Raw genomic sequence first — 19,215 nt, 5'->3', positions numbered from 1 at the left:
AAACATAATGCAAGAAAGCTGTTTTTCAGTATATACAATATACTGTAAAATATGTAAAACAACAACAAAAACGACAGAAAATAAAACAAGGCAGGTTTTTCCATCCACAACATATCCACAATGTGATTTGTGAATCAGTTTACGCATATGAACACACCTTTATTTTTTTTGTATTTGGTTATCGTCTACGTCAAAATGACGTAACTGTCAAAATGATGTTTATAACTTTGTACCTATGCCCCATCCCCATATGTTTATTTTTATCTTTTTGTTAAGTTAATTTTTTTCTATAAGTTAATAATACTTTTGTACTTTATAATTAATTATTCATTTTTCTAATTCTAAAATATTTTACTACATATTTGTGTTATGATTATATTAAAATGATCACATGATTATGGGCAAAAAAATGCAAAACTTTATTATCTTGATGGAAAAGATGTAAAATCATTCTAGAATTTTAGATAATTAGGATCAAAGATCAATATTCTGTTTTTTTTATTAAAATTATCAAGCTTTTGTTTATGCAGATTAAGTATGTATTAAACATATTAATTGATATTTGATAATACGTGACAATAACAACTTGCTTTTCGAGCTATCAAACTTGTTTACAAAAATTTATTATTATTAGCCAAACCTTCGTACAATTATACTATTTAAATAGACAAAAATGAATGCAAATTTTCGATTAAATGTACTTCTAAATCATTTAGGAAAGAGACAGGTTTTCAATGTACAAACTCAAAAGTACGTATTATTATTTACATTATTTTTATCTCAGGAAAATGAATTATTATAAAATTTTTACAGGACTTCTCAATCTTATTACAAATACACACTAGATAATCCAATTTTAAGTAGAGAACAAAGAGATTTCTATGAGGAAAATGGTTTTCTGGTATTTCGAAAATTGGTTGACGATGATTTGCTTGAGAGATGTCGGTAAGCTTTTGTACAATATTAAGCAGCTCGCTTTTTTTTTGGAGCAACTTAAGGTGTTGCTTTTATAATTAAATTATAATTTGTTCTACCTACTACGACTCAAAAATATTTTTTTGTGAATAGATTTTTAATAGTTTTGAATATAGATTGCGAGAAATTTGCCCATTATAAATAATAAAATTATTTATTAAATATCAATAATAATGATTAAATATTAATAATATAAATAATTTATTATCATTAAATCGCCATTATGATGACGACCATAATGTAAGATTTAACATTATATTCGTCAATAAATGGCACAGTATAAGGAACACGAACTAGTTTCGGAATAAATAAATAATGTTATCATTGGATAAATTTTGATTGCGAAAGTTTACCCTTTTTCGGTTTAATAGAATAAGGTAATATATTTCCCTTGTTGCTTTCAAATAATTTCCTACTAAACATTTGTTAAAATTACTTAAAATCTTAACTACACTTTGTTTGTGCCTTTGATAATGCGGAATCATTTATATTTTGGTTAGAGTTGAAGGCTAATTTGACGATTTTTTCATTTTGTTATATGTCGTGCTTATAAAAGATAAAAATACAAAAATTTTATTTCATGAGATAAAATATTTTAATGACTTGTAATATCGTTTTATCTAATCATCAAAAGCCTTCGAGCAAAATCATACGAACGATTCTCTTAAAATGACTTCGAAGTCGAATGCCCCTATTTTTGCCTCTAAATTTCTAAAAAATAATTTCGAACCTCTTAAAGAGTTTTTGGTTGACAAAACTTGACTGTTAGCTTTATTTTATGATAATAATGCTTTGAAAAACTAATTAGAAAAATAATTCGAACAAGAAAGATTTATATTATTATCTGATTTATATCGAACCTCTGATAGCTAACAGAGAATCAGACATTTAATACTTCGATAAATCTACCTCAATCGATGCTCCAAGCAGTATACATATTTTTTGTAATTTTTGTGTTTTTCAGACAACATTTTGTTGATTTATGTGAAGGAAGATATCCAAAAGGGCCCATGACACTAATGAAGGATGTATCATTACGAAACACAGGTGCCAAAGGCGAATATTTATACAACAAGGTAGGAATATAATATTAATCAAAATATTAAAGTTTAAATTAAAAAATTCAAAAAAATTTGTATGCAGGTACAAGATATTGCGTTTGATCCTGTATTTGAACAATATATATTATATCCAAAAATATTAGATATTGTTGAATGCTTTACTGGACCAAATATTGCTGCTGTCCATACAATGCTCATCAATAAGCCACCAGATTCTGGAAAAGAAACATCTCAACATCCTTTACATCAGGTAAATAAGATCAGTCGGTGTAATACAGCTTATTGATAATTGTCTAAAATTTAATTTTGTTGTGGCCTTTTTTCTGTCAACCCATTCGTTCACAATTACTGACTAAAATAATAATAAATATTTTGTACATACTACTCTTTTTCTACATACTAGTTACTATGCGTTCCTTGAATTCCGGAATAGAATTGACTTGATCAGCATGCTTATAGTGATTTGATTATGCCACTATTATTAAACATACAAATTTATTTGGATGTTGATTATTTGTTTATAAGGATTTGCATTATTTTCCATTCCGACCAGCTGATCGAATTGTAGCATCATGGACAGCCATGGAACCGGTTACAGTGGATAATGGTTGTTTATTTGTACTTCCTGGTTCACATAGAGAGCCATTACAAAGGCATGAATATCCCGATGCAGCTGTAAACAAAGGCTATCATGGTATTAGAGGCTACGATCATCGTCCAAAGGTTAATCTTCTCATGGATAAAGGTGATACAGTATTTTTCCATCCACAACTTATACATGGTTCTGGTGTGAATGTAACGACAGTAAGTATTTTATCGAAAAAATTAACGAATGTCGAATATTGATTTTAACGTTCGTATGTTTTTATTCTGGTGTGCCTTCAACCTATGAGATATCTATAGCCATTATTTATTTTTAACAGAATTTTCGGAAAGCAATTTCCTGTCATTATGCAGCTAGTGATTGCTATTTTATCGATGTTCATGGAACCACTCAAGAAAATATTGCAAAAGAAGTAGAAGGTATTGCTGAAAGCAAATTTGGATTAAATATTGATTTTAATGTAAGTGAAAATTATTATGTAAATCTAGAAAATCTAAAAAGAGTCAAAAAAAAGAAAGAAAAAAGAAATATAGGATCAAATTTTTTCGTGTCTCTAGAAAATATTCAACCAATCGTCAAATAAACATGAAATTTACCAAATTCTGAAAGAACAGTATTTTTGGTTTCTTTCTTCGGTCTTTGATTTCGATAAAACTTAATTACACCCCAATTTCCAAAGTTTTCGTAAATAAAAATGTTGTAGGTTGCTCTGAAGCCTCTCACGAAGTTTCGTGAGTGTGTTAGTCACGAAATCATACCCCCTCTGTAATGTAGACTATAAAATTTGATAACCTACTGCGATGATTCAAAAATCGATCCTGTAAATGTGTCAGAAACAAATCGATGTAGGGTATGTAGATTGTGATCCGGAAATAATCTTCAACTAAATCAATCTGTACATTCGCGCGTTGAGTCTAATCAAAAGTCAAAAAATGTCGAAACAGGTAACTAGTCAGTGGCAATGTGTTTCATAAATAGCTGCATTGGCATTATATTGTTAGTTCAAATTTATGTGAAGAGATTCTCAATGAGGGGAGAAGGTTACATCCAACCATCCCCCTACGCACGGGTCTAAATTAAAGCCATATTACTTTATTTAATTTTATTCTATATATTTTCTTCATCAAAGAGAAAGACAAATTTTCTATTTAAAAAGAGCTATGCTAACAACAACATTTATTAATTTTAATTTCAGACTATTTGGAGAATGCGTGCACGAGTAGCTCGAGGCCTACCTCTAAATTTTGAAGCTAATCTAATGTAATCATCTATGGGACTTAAATGTTATGAAATTGTTTTGTAATAAATGCGTAAATAGTTTAGAGTTTATATATATTTTTGTAGACGCATTCTGATATACACTCACAGCGATTGAAGTGAATTTATCATCCATTTTATACCATCTATTAGACTCAGATCTTTTACTAGAATGAGCTAAGTTGTTCAGTTCTTCAACTGTATTCGAAGGAGTACAAGTGTTACTCTTGTTTTCATTGTGTTTGCATTCGCTGGAATCAATCGACGATTATAATCTAACGGCAAACATCTGCTGCTCTAAAAAGTAGAGCGAAAATCTTTCATTACACATATAATTTAATTGATAGTGTGTATAATTTCTTATTGTTGCATAATTTCATAATCCTTCGATTTCATTTAGTGATTTTTCCAGAGTGTGTACCGGATAAAATAGAAAATTAAATGCATGTGTGTTTCCAGCGTTGTGAGCTTTGTTGATAAATATCGGAACGCAGTAATTGTTGGTGGTTTTGTAATTAATATATGTAATTTTATTACTTTTTTATGAATAAATAAAAGGTGCAGTTTAATTTTTTGGTTAATTTCTTATTTTCCAAATGGATTGTAATGAAGTTTTAAAATTTACGGAATTATTATCGAAGTGTCTATTGCCACCCGCGACGGATATCCGTGAGTATAAAAAGACGGACGTAAATCTATTCAAAACTGGTTTGTAAATTTTAAATTTTTACAAACGCAAAATTTAAAAATTATCGTACCTGCATTTCTCCGCGTGGTCTGACCCTGTAATCCAGGGGTTGAACATGTCTTTAATGGGCTCGAGTTAGCACAGGTCTGCGAGTTTTTTAGCCCTTGCGATAATCCTATAGTGGCGTGCATCTTGTGATCTACGGATTAATTAAAGGCACGAATATCCATGGCAGGGGGCAATAGCAGCGCCATTTTTTTATTATGAGAAAGAGGTTACAGTTACCGATTTAGCCTTAAAAGTAAATGATATTTGTATGGCGAATAGAGGTGTATTCCATAAAACGGACAGGCTGAAATGTTTGTTAATCAACAAAATATTGATCTGCTTTCTATTTTCTAAACATTTTTCTTTGGGTTCACGTTCGCAAACATTGTCATTGATAAATACTACCATAAAAATTTTTATACTGTTTAATTTTTCCCCTATACAAAATTCTAGTTCTTTCACGAAGTTTTTTTGATTCCAAAGTTAATAATAAACATGAACACTCGTTGTTCGATACCCCGTTATAACGAGTGTCGGTAAAAATAATTTTTTAATTCGTTATTCGATAATATTTTTGTTAAGATAATAATAAATAGATACCCATAAATATTCATCGATTTCCGAGCCACCCGCAGGTTCTAGGAGTCGAAAGGTAAGTAAATAAGTAAAATGTTTAATATTACAATGATTTTTATTGAATTTCATTTAAAATAATAATACTACATAAAAACCTACATCACAAACTTAAAACCTAAAAAGAAAAATTTTAATTCCTTAAAAAAAAAAAAAATTAAATTTACAAAATTTTATAGAACTGTTAAAAACTTAAATCTAGGAAAATTTCTAGATACCTAAAATTCTTTTCTATAACTAAATTTCGAAAGTCAATTTAAATTTTACATTATTATTTTATAAATATGGAAGATTAATTACTATAAGCCTTTTTATTTATAAATTAAAAGCAGTTTTCCTTAACTACAAAACTGTTCACAGTAACAGATTTTACAATTTTGCGTGAGTATTTTATAAGTTTACAGCTCTCGAAAAATCTTTCGAATAAAAAAACTGTCTTACGCTATCAACTTAAAAAAGAATATGAAGTATTTACAATTATTACAGTAAAAGATGTGTAACAAAAATCGGCTAATGAAGGAAAATGAACTAAACCACTCACTTTTTGCTGAAACCTGGTGGAATGTGTTTGTTAGGTGTCAAATATCATTCCTAAATCCGAGTTTCGCGAATGTTTTTATTTGTTAATTAAGAATAAATTGTTAATTAAATGAAACAGTTTATGTAAAAGTTGACTTATAAAATTAATAAAATGTTCAACTTGTCCATCTTTTACTGTATTAAATACAAATCTAGTAATTGAACAACGATTATCGTTAAGTAAAATTAACATTTAACGAAACGATAAAAGCTTTATATTGAACTAAAATTAGGTTTCTATAAAATATAAATTGACTTTACTGAAAGCCTTTTGGTGATATTAGTTTTGTATTTATAATATAAAATAGGTACAATTTTCCAGACCAAAAATTATCTACTAAAACTTTGGCCAAGTTTTCTGGAATTTTCTATTTCTTCTAGAATCTAGATGATGATTTATCCATTTATTTAATTTAATGAGGCTATCAATATTCGACGCCTTATAAATAGATATTTTTAAAAATTATCAAGTAAGAGAACGCACATTACGTTCTTCCAGTATAAAAGCGTTCGCCACAGCTATTATTCGCCGCTTTCTTTGATCTCGATGTTTTACTTATAATACTTTGTGCATGGAAAAATGCACGCCTCTTTATATAATTTAAAAGAACTGAAAACGCCAAAGAGTATGGATTTTTTCTAAATTTTAAAATGGCTTTACTATCTTTTTTTTAAACTTTTGGACTTATAAAATATAAAAATTAACATAAAATAAAATTTTGTTTATTAAATAATGAGATCTACTATTTTTACATAGACCTTAATTTTAAAGTTGTATAACATAATTTATTAATAATTAGAAAAAGTCGTTGAATCTGATTTAATATTTTCGGTTCCATGCTATTAGCATTTGTGTCTTTTTAATGGTGAATATTGTATTTTCTGTTATTTGGGCCATTCGCTTTTATTACCTTTCGTCGTTGTGCAGTGATGTTCCTGTCTAAAAGATCGTTGCAGACGAAATTTTTAGATAAAGGATTGGATAGCAGAAACACTTTTCACCAATTTTTATGCCAGGATTTAAGTATGGAAAATTAATTCAAGTACTTCGTTTAAGATTAATTTGAAATAAAATCTTCGATTAGATGCAGGCACATAAATTAAAATTGTGACCATTTTGAAGATTATCTTCAATTCAATACTTTACAGATTTTGAGTAAGGATAAAATCAGAGTAATGATTTGGAACGCAGCCCTTTAATATCCCTAGTAAAAAGTCCGATTCAATTCTATTGAATTCTAGATAAGGAAATCAACCGGAATGAATAGAAAAACTGAAAATCTTATTCATTTCGATTGATTTCCGATAAATTTTCACAATGATGAAACTTATTCATTTAAGGTATATTGCATTAGAAAGAAATTATAACATTTGTTTTCACCGTATTTAAAAAAAGATATATTTTTATTTAATAAACACATATCTGAAAGGAAACTTTCGTGTGTTTGGATTTCCTGCAATTGAATGTGTAAATTAATACCTACAGAATTGTGCCCTTGTTACTCTCACATAGTCTTATGGAATAATCTTGACAGTCAAAACTGTTTTGTTTTTAAAAAAAAAAAAAAACTTAAAAACGGATTTCTACATACATATGTATATTTATTTTTACCCATATATTCATATAAATGTTTCTATCCATACATAACTATTTCTATTTACCAAAATTATTTAAGATTTTTGATAAGTTGTTTAATTCATTCATAGATGGCGAGAGGTTAGTTTGCAATATACCTCAAATAGGATTGAATTGAACTTTTTTTTTCACAGGATAAATAAATTGTATAGGAATGTTAAAGCAAAATTAAATTAACTTAACTATAAAAACTGAATAATTTACAAAACGATTATCATTCAATTTATGGATAATTTTGATCGAGTAATACAAATATAACATTTTGTACGGTTGAAATAATCAAAATTTCTCCTATTTATATTTTTTACTATATACATTCCAAAAAAATATATTTAGTACTTTATACGATTATTGCAAAAAAAGAAAAAAAAATTATGTACAATTTAACAAGGAAAAAAATTAAACTTTTAATTTTGAACCAACAATAAATCTAGAATAAAATTTTTCTTAAATTTTTAAATATATATTTTTTTCATCGTAATTATTAATTTTTGTTCGATAATTATTTTTAAGTAATAACACAATTAATTATTTATTATTGCATAAATTCTATTGCATATTTTTTTTACAAAATCTATATTTATATATATTTTGCGATTTTTTATTTTAATTATCAAGGCTGAATCAATTCATTAGTTCTTTATTTACATATAAAATATACTTGTTTTGAATAAATTTAATTTTTATCACAAAAATAATCATTTTTAATTTTTGAATATATAAATTTCATTTTACATATAAATCTTCATTATAATTTTAAAATCAATATGCGAAAGAATTTTTTATTTGAAATAAAATTTTAATTTAAGGAGGTCCTCTTGTTTATCAAAATAGTAATGATACAAAAAATCAATTTTAATTTAACTAAATCATAGCTACAAGTTGAAAATCATACATTTAACTTTGATTTATAATTTATGAATTTCCCTTACAAATAAAATAACGATATATCGATTGTTTAAAAATAAATTTTTCATTTATTAATTATGAGTAAAATAGGAAAATTACACTGTTTTAAATTTGTACTTTTTTTTTACAAACAAAATGCTAATTCCTTCCCCTATCGACAAAATTAGTAATAAATATAAAATTCATCAATATTGATTTATTTACTATCAGTCAGAGGGAGATTTCCTTAAAATTTACATATTGTTTACATTTTCGATTGTTAATTTTTTAAACGTAATATATCCTTGAATCACAATCCAAATATTGCGGTTTCTAGAAAATTGGGTGACTTTTAATTGAATTTGAGATTATTATACTAAACTTCTTGAAAATATAAACATTTCGCGCACTTCAATTCAGTTGATCGCGATTAATGTCTCACAAAATCACGTCTCGATAGTTGTCAAAAGTTGAATATAATTCAGATTCGAAGTTATCGAAATCATGCGATATTTGTCTTTTTAATTCAGTATTTTACAATGAAGCAAACGGTTGCTCATCCCGTCAGATTAATAAATTCAAATGTGAAGATTTCCTCTATTCTTCTCTCTATTCTGAGGCCTTATTGTTATTTAATACATCTTAATATGATCACTAAACTATTTTCTCTTATCTCGATGATCAGGAAACAAGTTATGCCTTTAGAGACAACGCTTACATCAATGTATTACATGTTGCCTATATCAGTTAAGAAATAACAAACGCAATTTCTAATTCATTAGTTTGCTCGTGTTCACTTAGTGAAATTTGTACATTTGATGAAGAAGATTCACCTGTTTGTTATAATTTAATCTGTTTCATCAAAGTAGAGACTCATTTCTACCAGCAAAAGAAGGCCCAATAAAAAACATCAATCCAACATAATTACATTCTACCAAATAAATCGAATGCAATTCGGTTGAATTATTGATGAATTTGTGCTGAGTTTAATTATGTTGCATCGATCAATTTTTCTATGCAAATTTGAAGCAGCACATTTGAATTTACTGATTGAATACCATTCAGCAAAACGAGTCATTATCCAGCGAGTGTCAAGGGCTTAATATAAAACTTAATTATACTTAAAGAATAATCAAGTTCGCTCAGATAAACTAAAGGTGAAAACAAACGAGACAGTGAGTGTGAGCAAAAATAAGTTTGTTGACTGCAACCATTAGACATCAAAATGTCGGACAATCAAATCACTTTTTCTAAAGCTCCATTTTAAAGCAATAAAATTTCTTCATAACAGCTAAATTTAATTTTTAGATTATATTGCTGGTATAGCCACGTTTTTTATAAGTAAAAAAAATATTTTTACAATAATTAATATATAAATTAAAATATTAAAAAAGTCTTTATAAATTTGGACTTGAAAATTGTTCAAAGTTTAATAAATTAACAGATTTTCGGACACAATTCAATCACTGGTTGTTTTTTAAACTGTTATACAACAATCACCCACACAAAAATTGATTTATTTTTACCTCCTCATAATATCTTCAATACTGAAGCCAGTCTTTTTCGGAGGTGGAGGTTTAGGAACAGGGACAGGTGCCGGTGGATTTAAGGAATCCTTTTTCGACATTGATAAATCACTTGGAACACAATTGTTTGATGATGGACCTGGTACACTTAACTTATCACAACTTGGTCCGGCCATATGGTCCGGTGGTTTTAAAATACCACTCGTTGCGGATGAAGGGACTATATGTGGCGAATGCATTATTTGCGCATGTATATGATTTCTTTGTATTATTGTATGGTTACTAATCGACGGTTGGGGCGTTTTTCGATCTGATACTCGAATGTCTGGTGGTTCTGGGATACGCGTTCGTCGGAAGCCACCCATAAAACTATTTGGCTCTAGCAAATTGGTTGTAATTGTTGAGGATTTAACCGGGGGATGTAAATCTCGCCGTATTTGTAATTGTGGATGATGAGGTTGCGAATTTTCATTTGGATGATGTTGCGGTCGCATTGTATATGGCGTGGGTAAATTCTCTGGGTGATGGCATTGAGTACGTTCTGGTGTTGGGGAATTATGTCGTATTACTGTATGTTGTACTTCTCTATGTGGTTCCCGAGAATGATGTTGAGAAATCACCACCGGTTGAGGCGGTTCATTCCTTCGTTCTAAAGAAGGTGTCCTTGGACGTTTTAACGTCGAAGTTGCAGGAGGTGGAGGAGGTATTTCTTGTGATGGTGGCGACGAAGATGGTGAATTAATATCTGAATTATTTGGACCTCCTCCAATTTGTATACCTTCAGCGGCTAAAACTTCCGGTGGAACATCTCCTACAGCATGTGTTAATGCATGTCGTCGTAAATCACAATTTCGTCGGAAAACTTTCCCGCATGAATTACATTCGTATGGTTTGTGATCTGTATGCGTTAATAAATGTGTTTTCAAATTGGAGCGTTGATTAAAGCTGCGAGCACATACTGGACATTTATGTGGCGATTCTTCCATATGTAATATTTTGTGAACTGCTAATGTGCGTGATTGACAAAAACCTTTGCCACATTCTGTACATTTGAAGGGCTTCTCTTTGGAATGAATGTACCTGCAAAAGAAATTGAAAATTAGTATTCATTTATGATTAAATTGTAAAACTGGAAATATAAAAAATGATTGAAACTTAAACGATCTGTTATGCGAATTTATGTGGCTTGCATTATTTTAAATTAGAATAAAGACTTATCTACTTTTAATTTGTAATATGCCATTTACAAAACGAATCGAAGGAATGGTAGTAAATTATAAATTATAAATTATTAATTAAGTTTTTTTCGGTTAGGGGGAAAAGGAGTCATTTTTCTTGGTGGAATATATCTAAATGGATAGTAGTTACGCCACTGGATGTAGATTTGCTAAGATTAAGTTAATGATATTCATAATACTAAAAATTCAATTAAAAAATCTTTCATTTCAATTATCTAAATATCTAATGGACCTCAAGAATAAAATCCGTTATACCAAACATGATACGCCATGATAAATAATACTTTTGATTATTTATAAAATTCGATTAAGCGAAGTGATTCTGATATCATTCAATTAAACGGTGATGTAGGTGTAAAGAAGAACTTTCTTTTGTACCTAAGCCAAAGATAGTACTTGGAAATTGGAAATAAAAAAAGAATGAGTATGTTTTAGATGATCATCTAAAATATTTCGTTTATTTCAAGCACAAAAAATTTGTGAAACTGATCAATATATTAAAAATTAGTGCACATTATGGCAATGAAGAGAGAAAAAATGGGTGAAAATATCAGAAAAAGTCACAGTTCAATATAAATTCTGTTCTACAATGATAATTAATATTGGTATTAAAAATATTATCGCAATATTTTATCGTTTAATCTTACAAACGATTAGAAGAATTTTCAATTCTTTATTGGAAAAATCACTAACGACGTCAATCAGTCAATTTGGTAGTCATAAGCAGGTTTAATTCTTAAAAACAGCAGTGTTCTTTGGAAAAACTAGATGATTAAAAGAGTGTGCTATTTTTTAATCGATAATTCTTTCGTACATTTGAACATGTTTGTTGTAAATGGTTTCTTAAAATTATTATTCGCATACGGAAAAAGTATTTTCACAACTTAAACTAGTCTTAATCTGATTTATTTGAGCTATTATTTTTCTTTCAATCGGTTTTTAAAATACCTGAATAGGATCATATTGATTTTCATGGCGAATTTAACAATGTTTTAATGATTATAAACAATGTCGGTTTCATAGTAATAATGAATATTGGTGTAGGCGCAGGGAAGTGAGCAAAGTTTGTTCTAAAATAGCTAATCAATTATTTACAAAAAAATATTTGAAAGAACTTTGGATACAATATTACTCACTTACTTCATAATTAGTGCTACGGAATTATAAATCAGCTCATTTATCAGTAATATAATTCTTAATATGATATATTCCTAATGTATAATATACATCATATGTACATATTAATTTAAAGTAAAACCGGATTTTTCCATTCGAAAAGAGACAAAGAGATCAATTTATAATCGTTGCAGATACTTTATATATATGCATCTATATATGTTTCTGTGTAAAGTATTCTGAGACTGAAATTACTTTAACACATGTGGAATAAAGGTTATACGGCCACTATCATTTTATATTATTTGAAAATTTCATTTGAAATAAATTTATATGTTACCGTTTTGTTTCAAATAATCAAACAGGGCTAGTAACATAACTTTCAGGATAATAATTTTTAAAAGAATCTAATTCATACTAATGAGGTCACCATTGTCACGAAAAAAAAAAATAAAAAAAAGATCTAGGCGTTGTTGGGGCGAATTTGAAATTATATTTTAAATATACCTAGAGCTTTCATTAATTATCTTTGATTTAATGCTGTATCTTATAGAAAAAATGGTTATTTGGGTAATAGTAAGACGAAATAAGTTCTAGATATTATGAAAATTTTCTCTAAAGAAACACATCTATTGGTTTCGTACTGATTATGAAATTTTCTATAACAATATTTTCACATTTTTATCTAGTAGATGTTGATTATATATCTACTAAGCAGATTTTAGTAAAGGCTAAGCTCGTTATTGAGCATAATGGAAGCATCGTTTTAAAAGAGGTTTAGAAAAAGTGAGAAACATGAAAATTTTAATTTCTCGATTAATATTATTATTTATGATTAAATTCGGTGAAAATTTTCACTCGAAATTACACGTCAGTTACAGCGATACATTATGCTAGTGGTCGGATAACCTTAAATAAAAAAAAAAATCAAAATTTATTTTATTAAAAAACAAAAAATAATATATGTAACGTAATAACAAGATCACATGATATCTGATTTATTGACACGCAACTAATTTAAGAAGTATTTCTCACCTAAAACAGAGTGAAATGAAGTTACATATACGTAGTTTAACTTTTATTATTAACGTTTTCTTATTAAATGTACGGATTTAATTAGACATTTTAAGTTTTTTTTTTAGTAGTAGTTATTTTTAAATACTTATCTTGTTAATGGTATTGTAAAATGTTTTAATTAAAATACAAAAAAATATTTTGTTATTTTCGTTTTTGATAAAATTAAATTGGAAAATCAAAAATGTATTTTAAGGTGGTTGTTATCAGAATTAATATCTTATAACAAGTTGTTTGTAGCAAAATTCTAAAAATTGTTCAAGAACTGAGAAATTATGCCAAAAAACTTCGCGTAAGCTCAGGGCCGGATTTCAAAGTGTGGAGGCCATAGGACGATAAAGAAATAGGAGGCTCCTAATTATTTTTTAAGCAAGATAAATAATTTTCATTTTGAGAGTGTTTCAATTATGTATTTATTGTAAGACAAACACAATCTTGTCAACAATCTATGTGGATATCGAAGAAGAACCCAATTAAATTATATTGTTAGGCAAATGGAATTTTGTGAGCTTCTTTCGTTGATAAATCATTAATGATTTCGGTAAAATCCAGCTCCCGAAGTAAATCACTTTCAATTTCCCTCTTTTGTGGAGGCCCTAGATCTTCAGCTTAGGGTAAAAGGCTTTAAAGCTACGCTTAGATTAATATAAAGTTTGTATTTTATATAACACTAGCGGCCCCGACGGACGTTGTCCCGTAAAAACGTAACTCCAATTCATGAATACCTATACTACGTTTAGCCTGTCCGCTAAACCCATCCCGCTAAACCCCAATTTAACTCCTATTTATTGGAGTGGCCTGACCTTCGACCTTTGGCCTGACCTTTGATAGTAGAGCTCGCTGCGCTCGCATATGGCTCTAATAAATGCCTATTGACAATACCTGAATACTATTAAAAATACATAGTACACATAGTATACATAATGTGATATGATTTATATGCGCTCCCACCATTTAATGAAATTTCATTTTTTTAGTACGGAGCCCTCAAAAACAGTTGTACTGGACCAAATTGTAAATCTAAGCCATTCTCGAATCTCCACGAACACACACAAAAAATTTCATCAAAATCGGTCCAGCCGTCTAGGAGGAGTTCAGTCACGTACACACGCACACAAGAAATATATATATTAAGATATGAAATGTGTTTTAAATTTAGTCTAAAGTTTATAACAATAAAAAATATTGACATTGATGAGATGACATTGATAGTATAACCATGTTTTCCTTCATACTTGCGAAGTTATTAAAGTTATAATTATTCACTTCATTGTAGTTTATTTGAATTTTAAGAAAGGATATCCTCTAGAAAAGGGAACACGTCACACTGCAACGTCAAGAAAAAGTTTATTTCAAAACATTTGTATTTTGGATATTTCTTTCCTTATTAATTGAAATTAGATAGGGGTTTTTTACCTAAAGCATTTTTGACGTTTGCACCAAAAACATTTTTGACAGTTTTGGCGTTGCTAACAACGCGTCAGATATTCTTCTAATAATTAAAAAAAAAAAAGTTTTCAAATTATTTTAGCAGGACTTTAATTTTAAGGATGTATGAGCACGGTAGTAGGGGCACAAATTTAAAAAATATATATTTTCAATAATGATGATAAATTATATTATAACTTAGCGATATTAAACGAAAAGTAAGAATACAATTTTTCGATATCTGGCGTAATTTTCAAAATATCGAAAATTGAAAATTTTGTTTAATTATTTAGCTTTCGATATTTCGAAAACCAAGGCACATTACGAAAAAATTTATTCTTATTTTTCGTCTACATTCATGAAGTTATAACAAAATTCATTACCAAAGTGGAAAATAAGATAGAAATAGAAATAATTTCAAACTTAAACCTACCCTGCTCTTACATCCCTTATATGGACGGAGACACTAGGTTTTTTTATTTTCTATGCCATTGCTTATATGTTTACTTTCTATTAAGAAGTTTTTATTAAATTTGTTTTTGTCCATTCTAAGTAGAAATAATCAAAAATTTTCAATGACTATTTTCTTAAAAATTTTCACGGATACCTATGCTGAAAGTTTAACCACATATTCTTTGAGTAAAAGTGTAACTATAAAAAAATTTTGAGCCTTTAAATCAAACATTGTTGTTATGCTCATACATCCTTAACACAATTTAGTTTTATAATTAAAGAATGTAATTTTAATTTGTTAGACAGAAATTCGGTTGATTTTTAACAGTATATCTATTTGAATAAGGAAAGAAACATCCGAAGTCTTAAAATTCACTATCGAAAACGGTGCTTGCTGTTGTACCAATGAATCGGAAGGAAAACTTGATAAAAAAAAACTTTTCAAAATGAAAAAGACCATTTTATTAAAAATATAACAGAATGACGTAATGATAAAAACAATTGTATGTAAGTTGTAATCGTTGCATTTGTAAAGATATAAACATTGATTGTATAAGTTTAATATTTTACGATATATATAAAGACGGCAGACCAAGTTTATTTTATTTCTATAATAATCATAATAATATATAAAGACATTGAGGACAATGTGGACCGAATACCAGAATAGAATGCGACATAAACGTATACGAACAATGTGGGGGTCTATGGAGTCAAGGGACATGGAGATTTGAGCCTCTGCAGTGGCTATAAGCGGTGGCGATCAACTATACTATATACAACCTCTGTAGAGTAATACCTCCCTGTTCTCTTCACCACAACCTAACAGTCTCAGTATCTATAAGGTATATACCTAGTAAGTATACCTATATTGTGTAGTCAATGTTAATACTCTAACATACGTATATTGGGATTTTGATCTTAAGAGCGTAGTACAATTTAATGCGTGTGTGAGAATCAGGGACGTAGAAATTAAGTTTGTTTGGGGTGTCTTTTTACAAACTTAAACCCAAAGAAATTTCAAATATATACTCACTTTCCCGAAGCGCTTTATCGAATTGAAGGATTAGTGAATTATATGAAAAGCTGCAGTATTTCAATCAGTTTATCTTGACTAATTTCGAAGGAAGAAAAGTGCAACATATTTTTCATCTGGTTGACCAATCTTGGTAGAAATAGAAAATACTCTCCCAGTATCTCAGGTATAGAAAGTATGGTGGAGGCGTAAGGAAGTTATTTATTTTCAGGTTAATTATCGTATTAACATTAAAGTTGCACAGTACTAAAGAAAAGATTCATAATGCACTTTTTTATACTTTTCAGCTAGCTTTCTTAAAAATACTTAGCAAAGAATTTCCAAATGTCCCTATTTAATTTGGCGTGTAATTATTTTCGCCATGAACGTCGTATTTCTCAAAATATTAGAAATAGATTACACTTGAGAATGGCTGAAATATTCCATGTCCACTTTTTGTATTTCTTGGATCTTTACCCCGTTATGAAAAAGTGTTATATTTATTGAAAACATTTTCATCATATTTTGACAAGTTCTAAAAGAAGGCAATTTTTGAGCTTTAAAAGCCTTGCAAATCCTTAAAAGACGGTAAAATTTACAAAAAATTTAACCTTAGTTTATAGTCAGAAAGATTTAACTGATTTTGGTCCTTAAACTAGGATTACCACCTTAACGTTTCGGAAAGTCGGGATACAAAACCAGAAAGTTGGGAGTCTTTGAAATAATTTAAAATAAAAGCTGTCCAGAACTGTCGAATTAACCTGAATATGAATGACACCAATAATCCAAAAATGTCTTTAAGTACTGAACTGGAGGATTTGTGTTGAGATCGTGAGTCGGAAGGAACTACTCGTTTTCTCGAGTTTCTCGATCAAAGCTGGACAGGTGAGAATTCTAACTTATACCTAAGCGTTCCCAAGTGACAAATTTGGCTACTTACTGCATATTTTCTGTAGTGATTTTTTTTTAAATATATGGTTACAATGCAATACGCACATGTTAAAAAACTTCGTATATGAAATTCCGTCTTCAAGAACAAACTGTTTAGTCGCCAAGAACATATTAACCGGTTTGACGGGTTTTCTTACAAAATATACACAATGTTATACTACTTCCAAACCATTCAAATATTTTCAATAGTATATTTACTTTTTTCAATTTAACACATAGATTTATACATTCAGATAGATGATATTAGAAAATGATAATGTTTGAAATGTTTTTCAGTCTGTTACTATATATTTTGCTGGTATAGTATATAAGATTTTTTACCTCTGTGTAGACGTAATTAAGATATTAGAAAGGTTTTCGATTCCAAAAACGGATGTTTATTAATCTTGGAGTTTTCACGTTAAAAGAATCCCTGGATTCAAAAATTACTCGACAACTATAGGCTCATTCTGTAAAAAAAGTGTCTTCCTTAATGTTAAAGTTATATTATCTAAAAGAAATCGCTCCATAAACTATTTTTCAAGAAATATCAAGTAACTGCTTTAAGATCTTAAAATCTTTGAGATTAAATACTCGAAATGAAGGTTCCTGAATACGAGCAAAGTGAATTATATTCAATGAAATATAACTCTGTAAGAACACTAAGAAATGATTTTAGAGGAACACAATTTAATCCGTTCATAAACTTTGTTTATTATTAAATTGTTTTCGTTCGGTTTCGGTTTTTGATAATTTTTATCACGAATAGCCAAAATAATATGGACATATAGTTTACACTACACTTTTTCAAACATATCATTGCTTTATCCATTTCTGAGGTTATTCTGACTGAGCAATAGGGTTTGTAATGAGCTTTGAGAACTGCAAAACACAATAAAAAAATCCATGGTCGATCAGAATTTTCTATTATTAATTTTTTAGAGGTGTTTAACCATGAATTTCATTCTAGAGTATCTTACGTTATTGGTGTTTTCTTTAATTTATTTAACTGACGAAAAACAAAGAGATTAAGTGATTGTTACGCGATATCTCCGCAAAGTATTAACCAACTTCAATGATTCTTTTTCTATTAGAGAGAGTTCTTCCTGGGTAGTTCCATATATATATATTTCAACAGAAATTTCTACCCTTAAGAGAGAGAGGGGGGGGATTTGAAAATTAAGGGATTATTTTCAAAAAATTTTTGTAATTTCACTTTTTAGATTACATATATGGTTAGATTACTTTTCAGATAAAATATAGAGGTTACGTGATGCGTTTACACCAGATTGTTTTTTATATACTTCGATTTAGTAGTCTATACAATGTTTAGACTTTTACTATACATTTATATAATCAAAGTTAATTTTTATAATATATATATAAAAAAAAACAAGTTTGAAAAATAAAGTGCTCTATTTTATCAGCGCTATATATTTATATATTATAAACAAAAATATTATCATGTAGTATATATTATTATTATTATTAGACAAAGATAATCAAATATAATTTTATATATAAATAATATTTATTATCTCTTTTTATTAAAGATAAATTATTTTAATATGTAGATTGAATTTTATATATATAGTAAAAAAAAAAGTTTATATGTTTTAAATGATTTAAGATAAAAAATACATTAATCTAAATACATCTCGTAAGTTGTTTTTCGTTCTTGTTAATTGAATCTACTAATAATATTACCTTTTAATATATTTAATTTTTAAGAATCTAGTTTTGAGATTTTAAATAATTAGTTACAATTATGAAAATTTAATAAATTCTATTAATTTTGGGTAATTTTTGTCAAAATTAGTTGATAGGTCAATTTAATCTCCTAAAATTATCAAGCCACGATATTTTCTTAACTCCCCATTCCCAAGTCATAGTTCATTACGTTTTGGATATCTAAAGTTTAATTTGGTGTCATGTTACTACAATTCTATCAAGTTTCAAACTTATTGAGACTTGATTTTTGGAAGAAGGTAAAATGGATCTAAAAGTATTGAATTATTAAAATATTAATATATAAAAATTTTTGTACTATGAATTATAGTGCGGGC

General features: G+C 28.3%; 2 protein-coding genes across 3 annotated transcripts in view; one reads left to right on the top strand and one right to left on the bottom strand.

Annotated features, from left to right (window-relative positions):
* Positions 1–540: 540 nt before the first annotated feature.
* Positions 541–4,455, top strand: LOC123299571 (phytanoyl-CoA dioxygenase, peroxisomal-like). The gene is made up of 7 exons (XM_044881811.1): positions 541–750; positions 814–945; positions 1,940–2,051; positions 2,119–2,286; positions 2,562–2,840; positions 2,960–3,100; positions 3,836–4,455. Exons 1-7 carry the CDS (start codon positions 674–676, stop codon positions 3,902–3,904), a joined length of 978 nt encoding a protein of 325 aa, XP_044737746.1. The 5' UTR covers positions 541–673; the 3' UTR covers positions 3,905–4,455.
* A 5,327-nt stretch (positions 4,456–9,782) lies between these two features.
* Positions 9,783–19,215, bottom strand: part of LOC123299698 (protein bowel) — an 88,263-nt gene continuing 78,830 nt past the window's right edge. For both annotated transcript variants that reach the window (XM_044881999.1, XM_044882000.1), the window contains one exon: positions 9,783–10,975. In XM_044881999.1, coding sequence (XP_044737934.1) covers positions 9,892–10,975 — 1,084 coding nt within the window. In that variant the 3' untranslated portion in view covers positions 9,783–9,891. The remainder of the gene's footprint in view (positions 10,976–19,215) is intronic.

This window comes from Chrysoperla carnea, chromosome 5 (genome assembly GCF_905475395.1).
Source record: "Chrysoperla carnea chromosome 5, inChrCarn1.1, whole genome shotgun sequence".
Taxonomy (NCBI): domain Eukaryota; kingdom Metazoa; phylum Arthropoda; class Insecta; order Neuroptera; family Chrysopidae; genus Chrysoperla; species Chrysoperla carnea.
This window is presented reverse-complemented; position numbering and strand designations above follow the sequence as displayed.

Bases quoted from the DNA above. Each gene is read 5' to 3' on its own strand.
- LOC123299571 (XM_044881811.1), top strand. From the start codon at position 674: ATGAATGCAAATTTTCGATTAAATGTACTTCTAAATCATTTAGGAAAG. The intron at 751-813 runs GTACGTATTATT...AAATTTTTACAG, and splicing joins TTCAATGTACAAACTCAAAA to GACTTCTCAATCTTATTACA. The intron at 946-1,939 runs GTAAGCTTTTGT...TGTGTTTTTCAG, and splicing joins GATTTGCTTGAGAGATGTCG to ACAACATTTTGTTGATTTAT.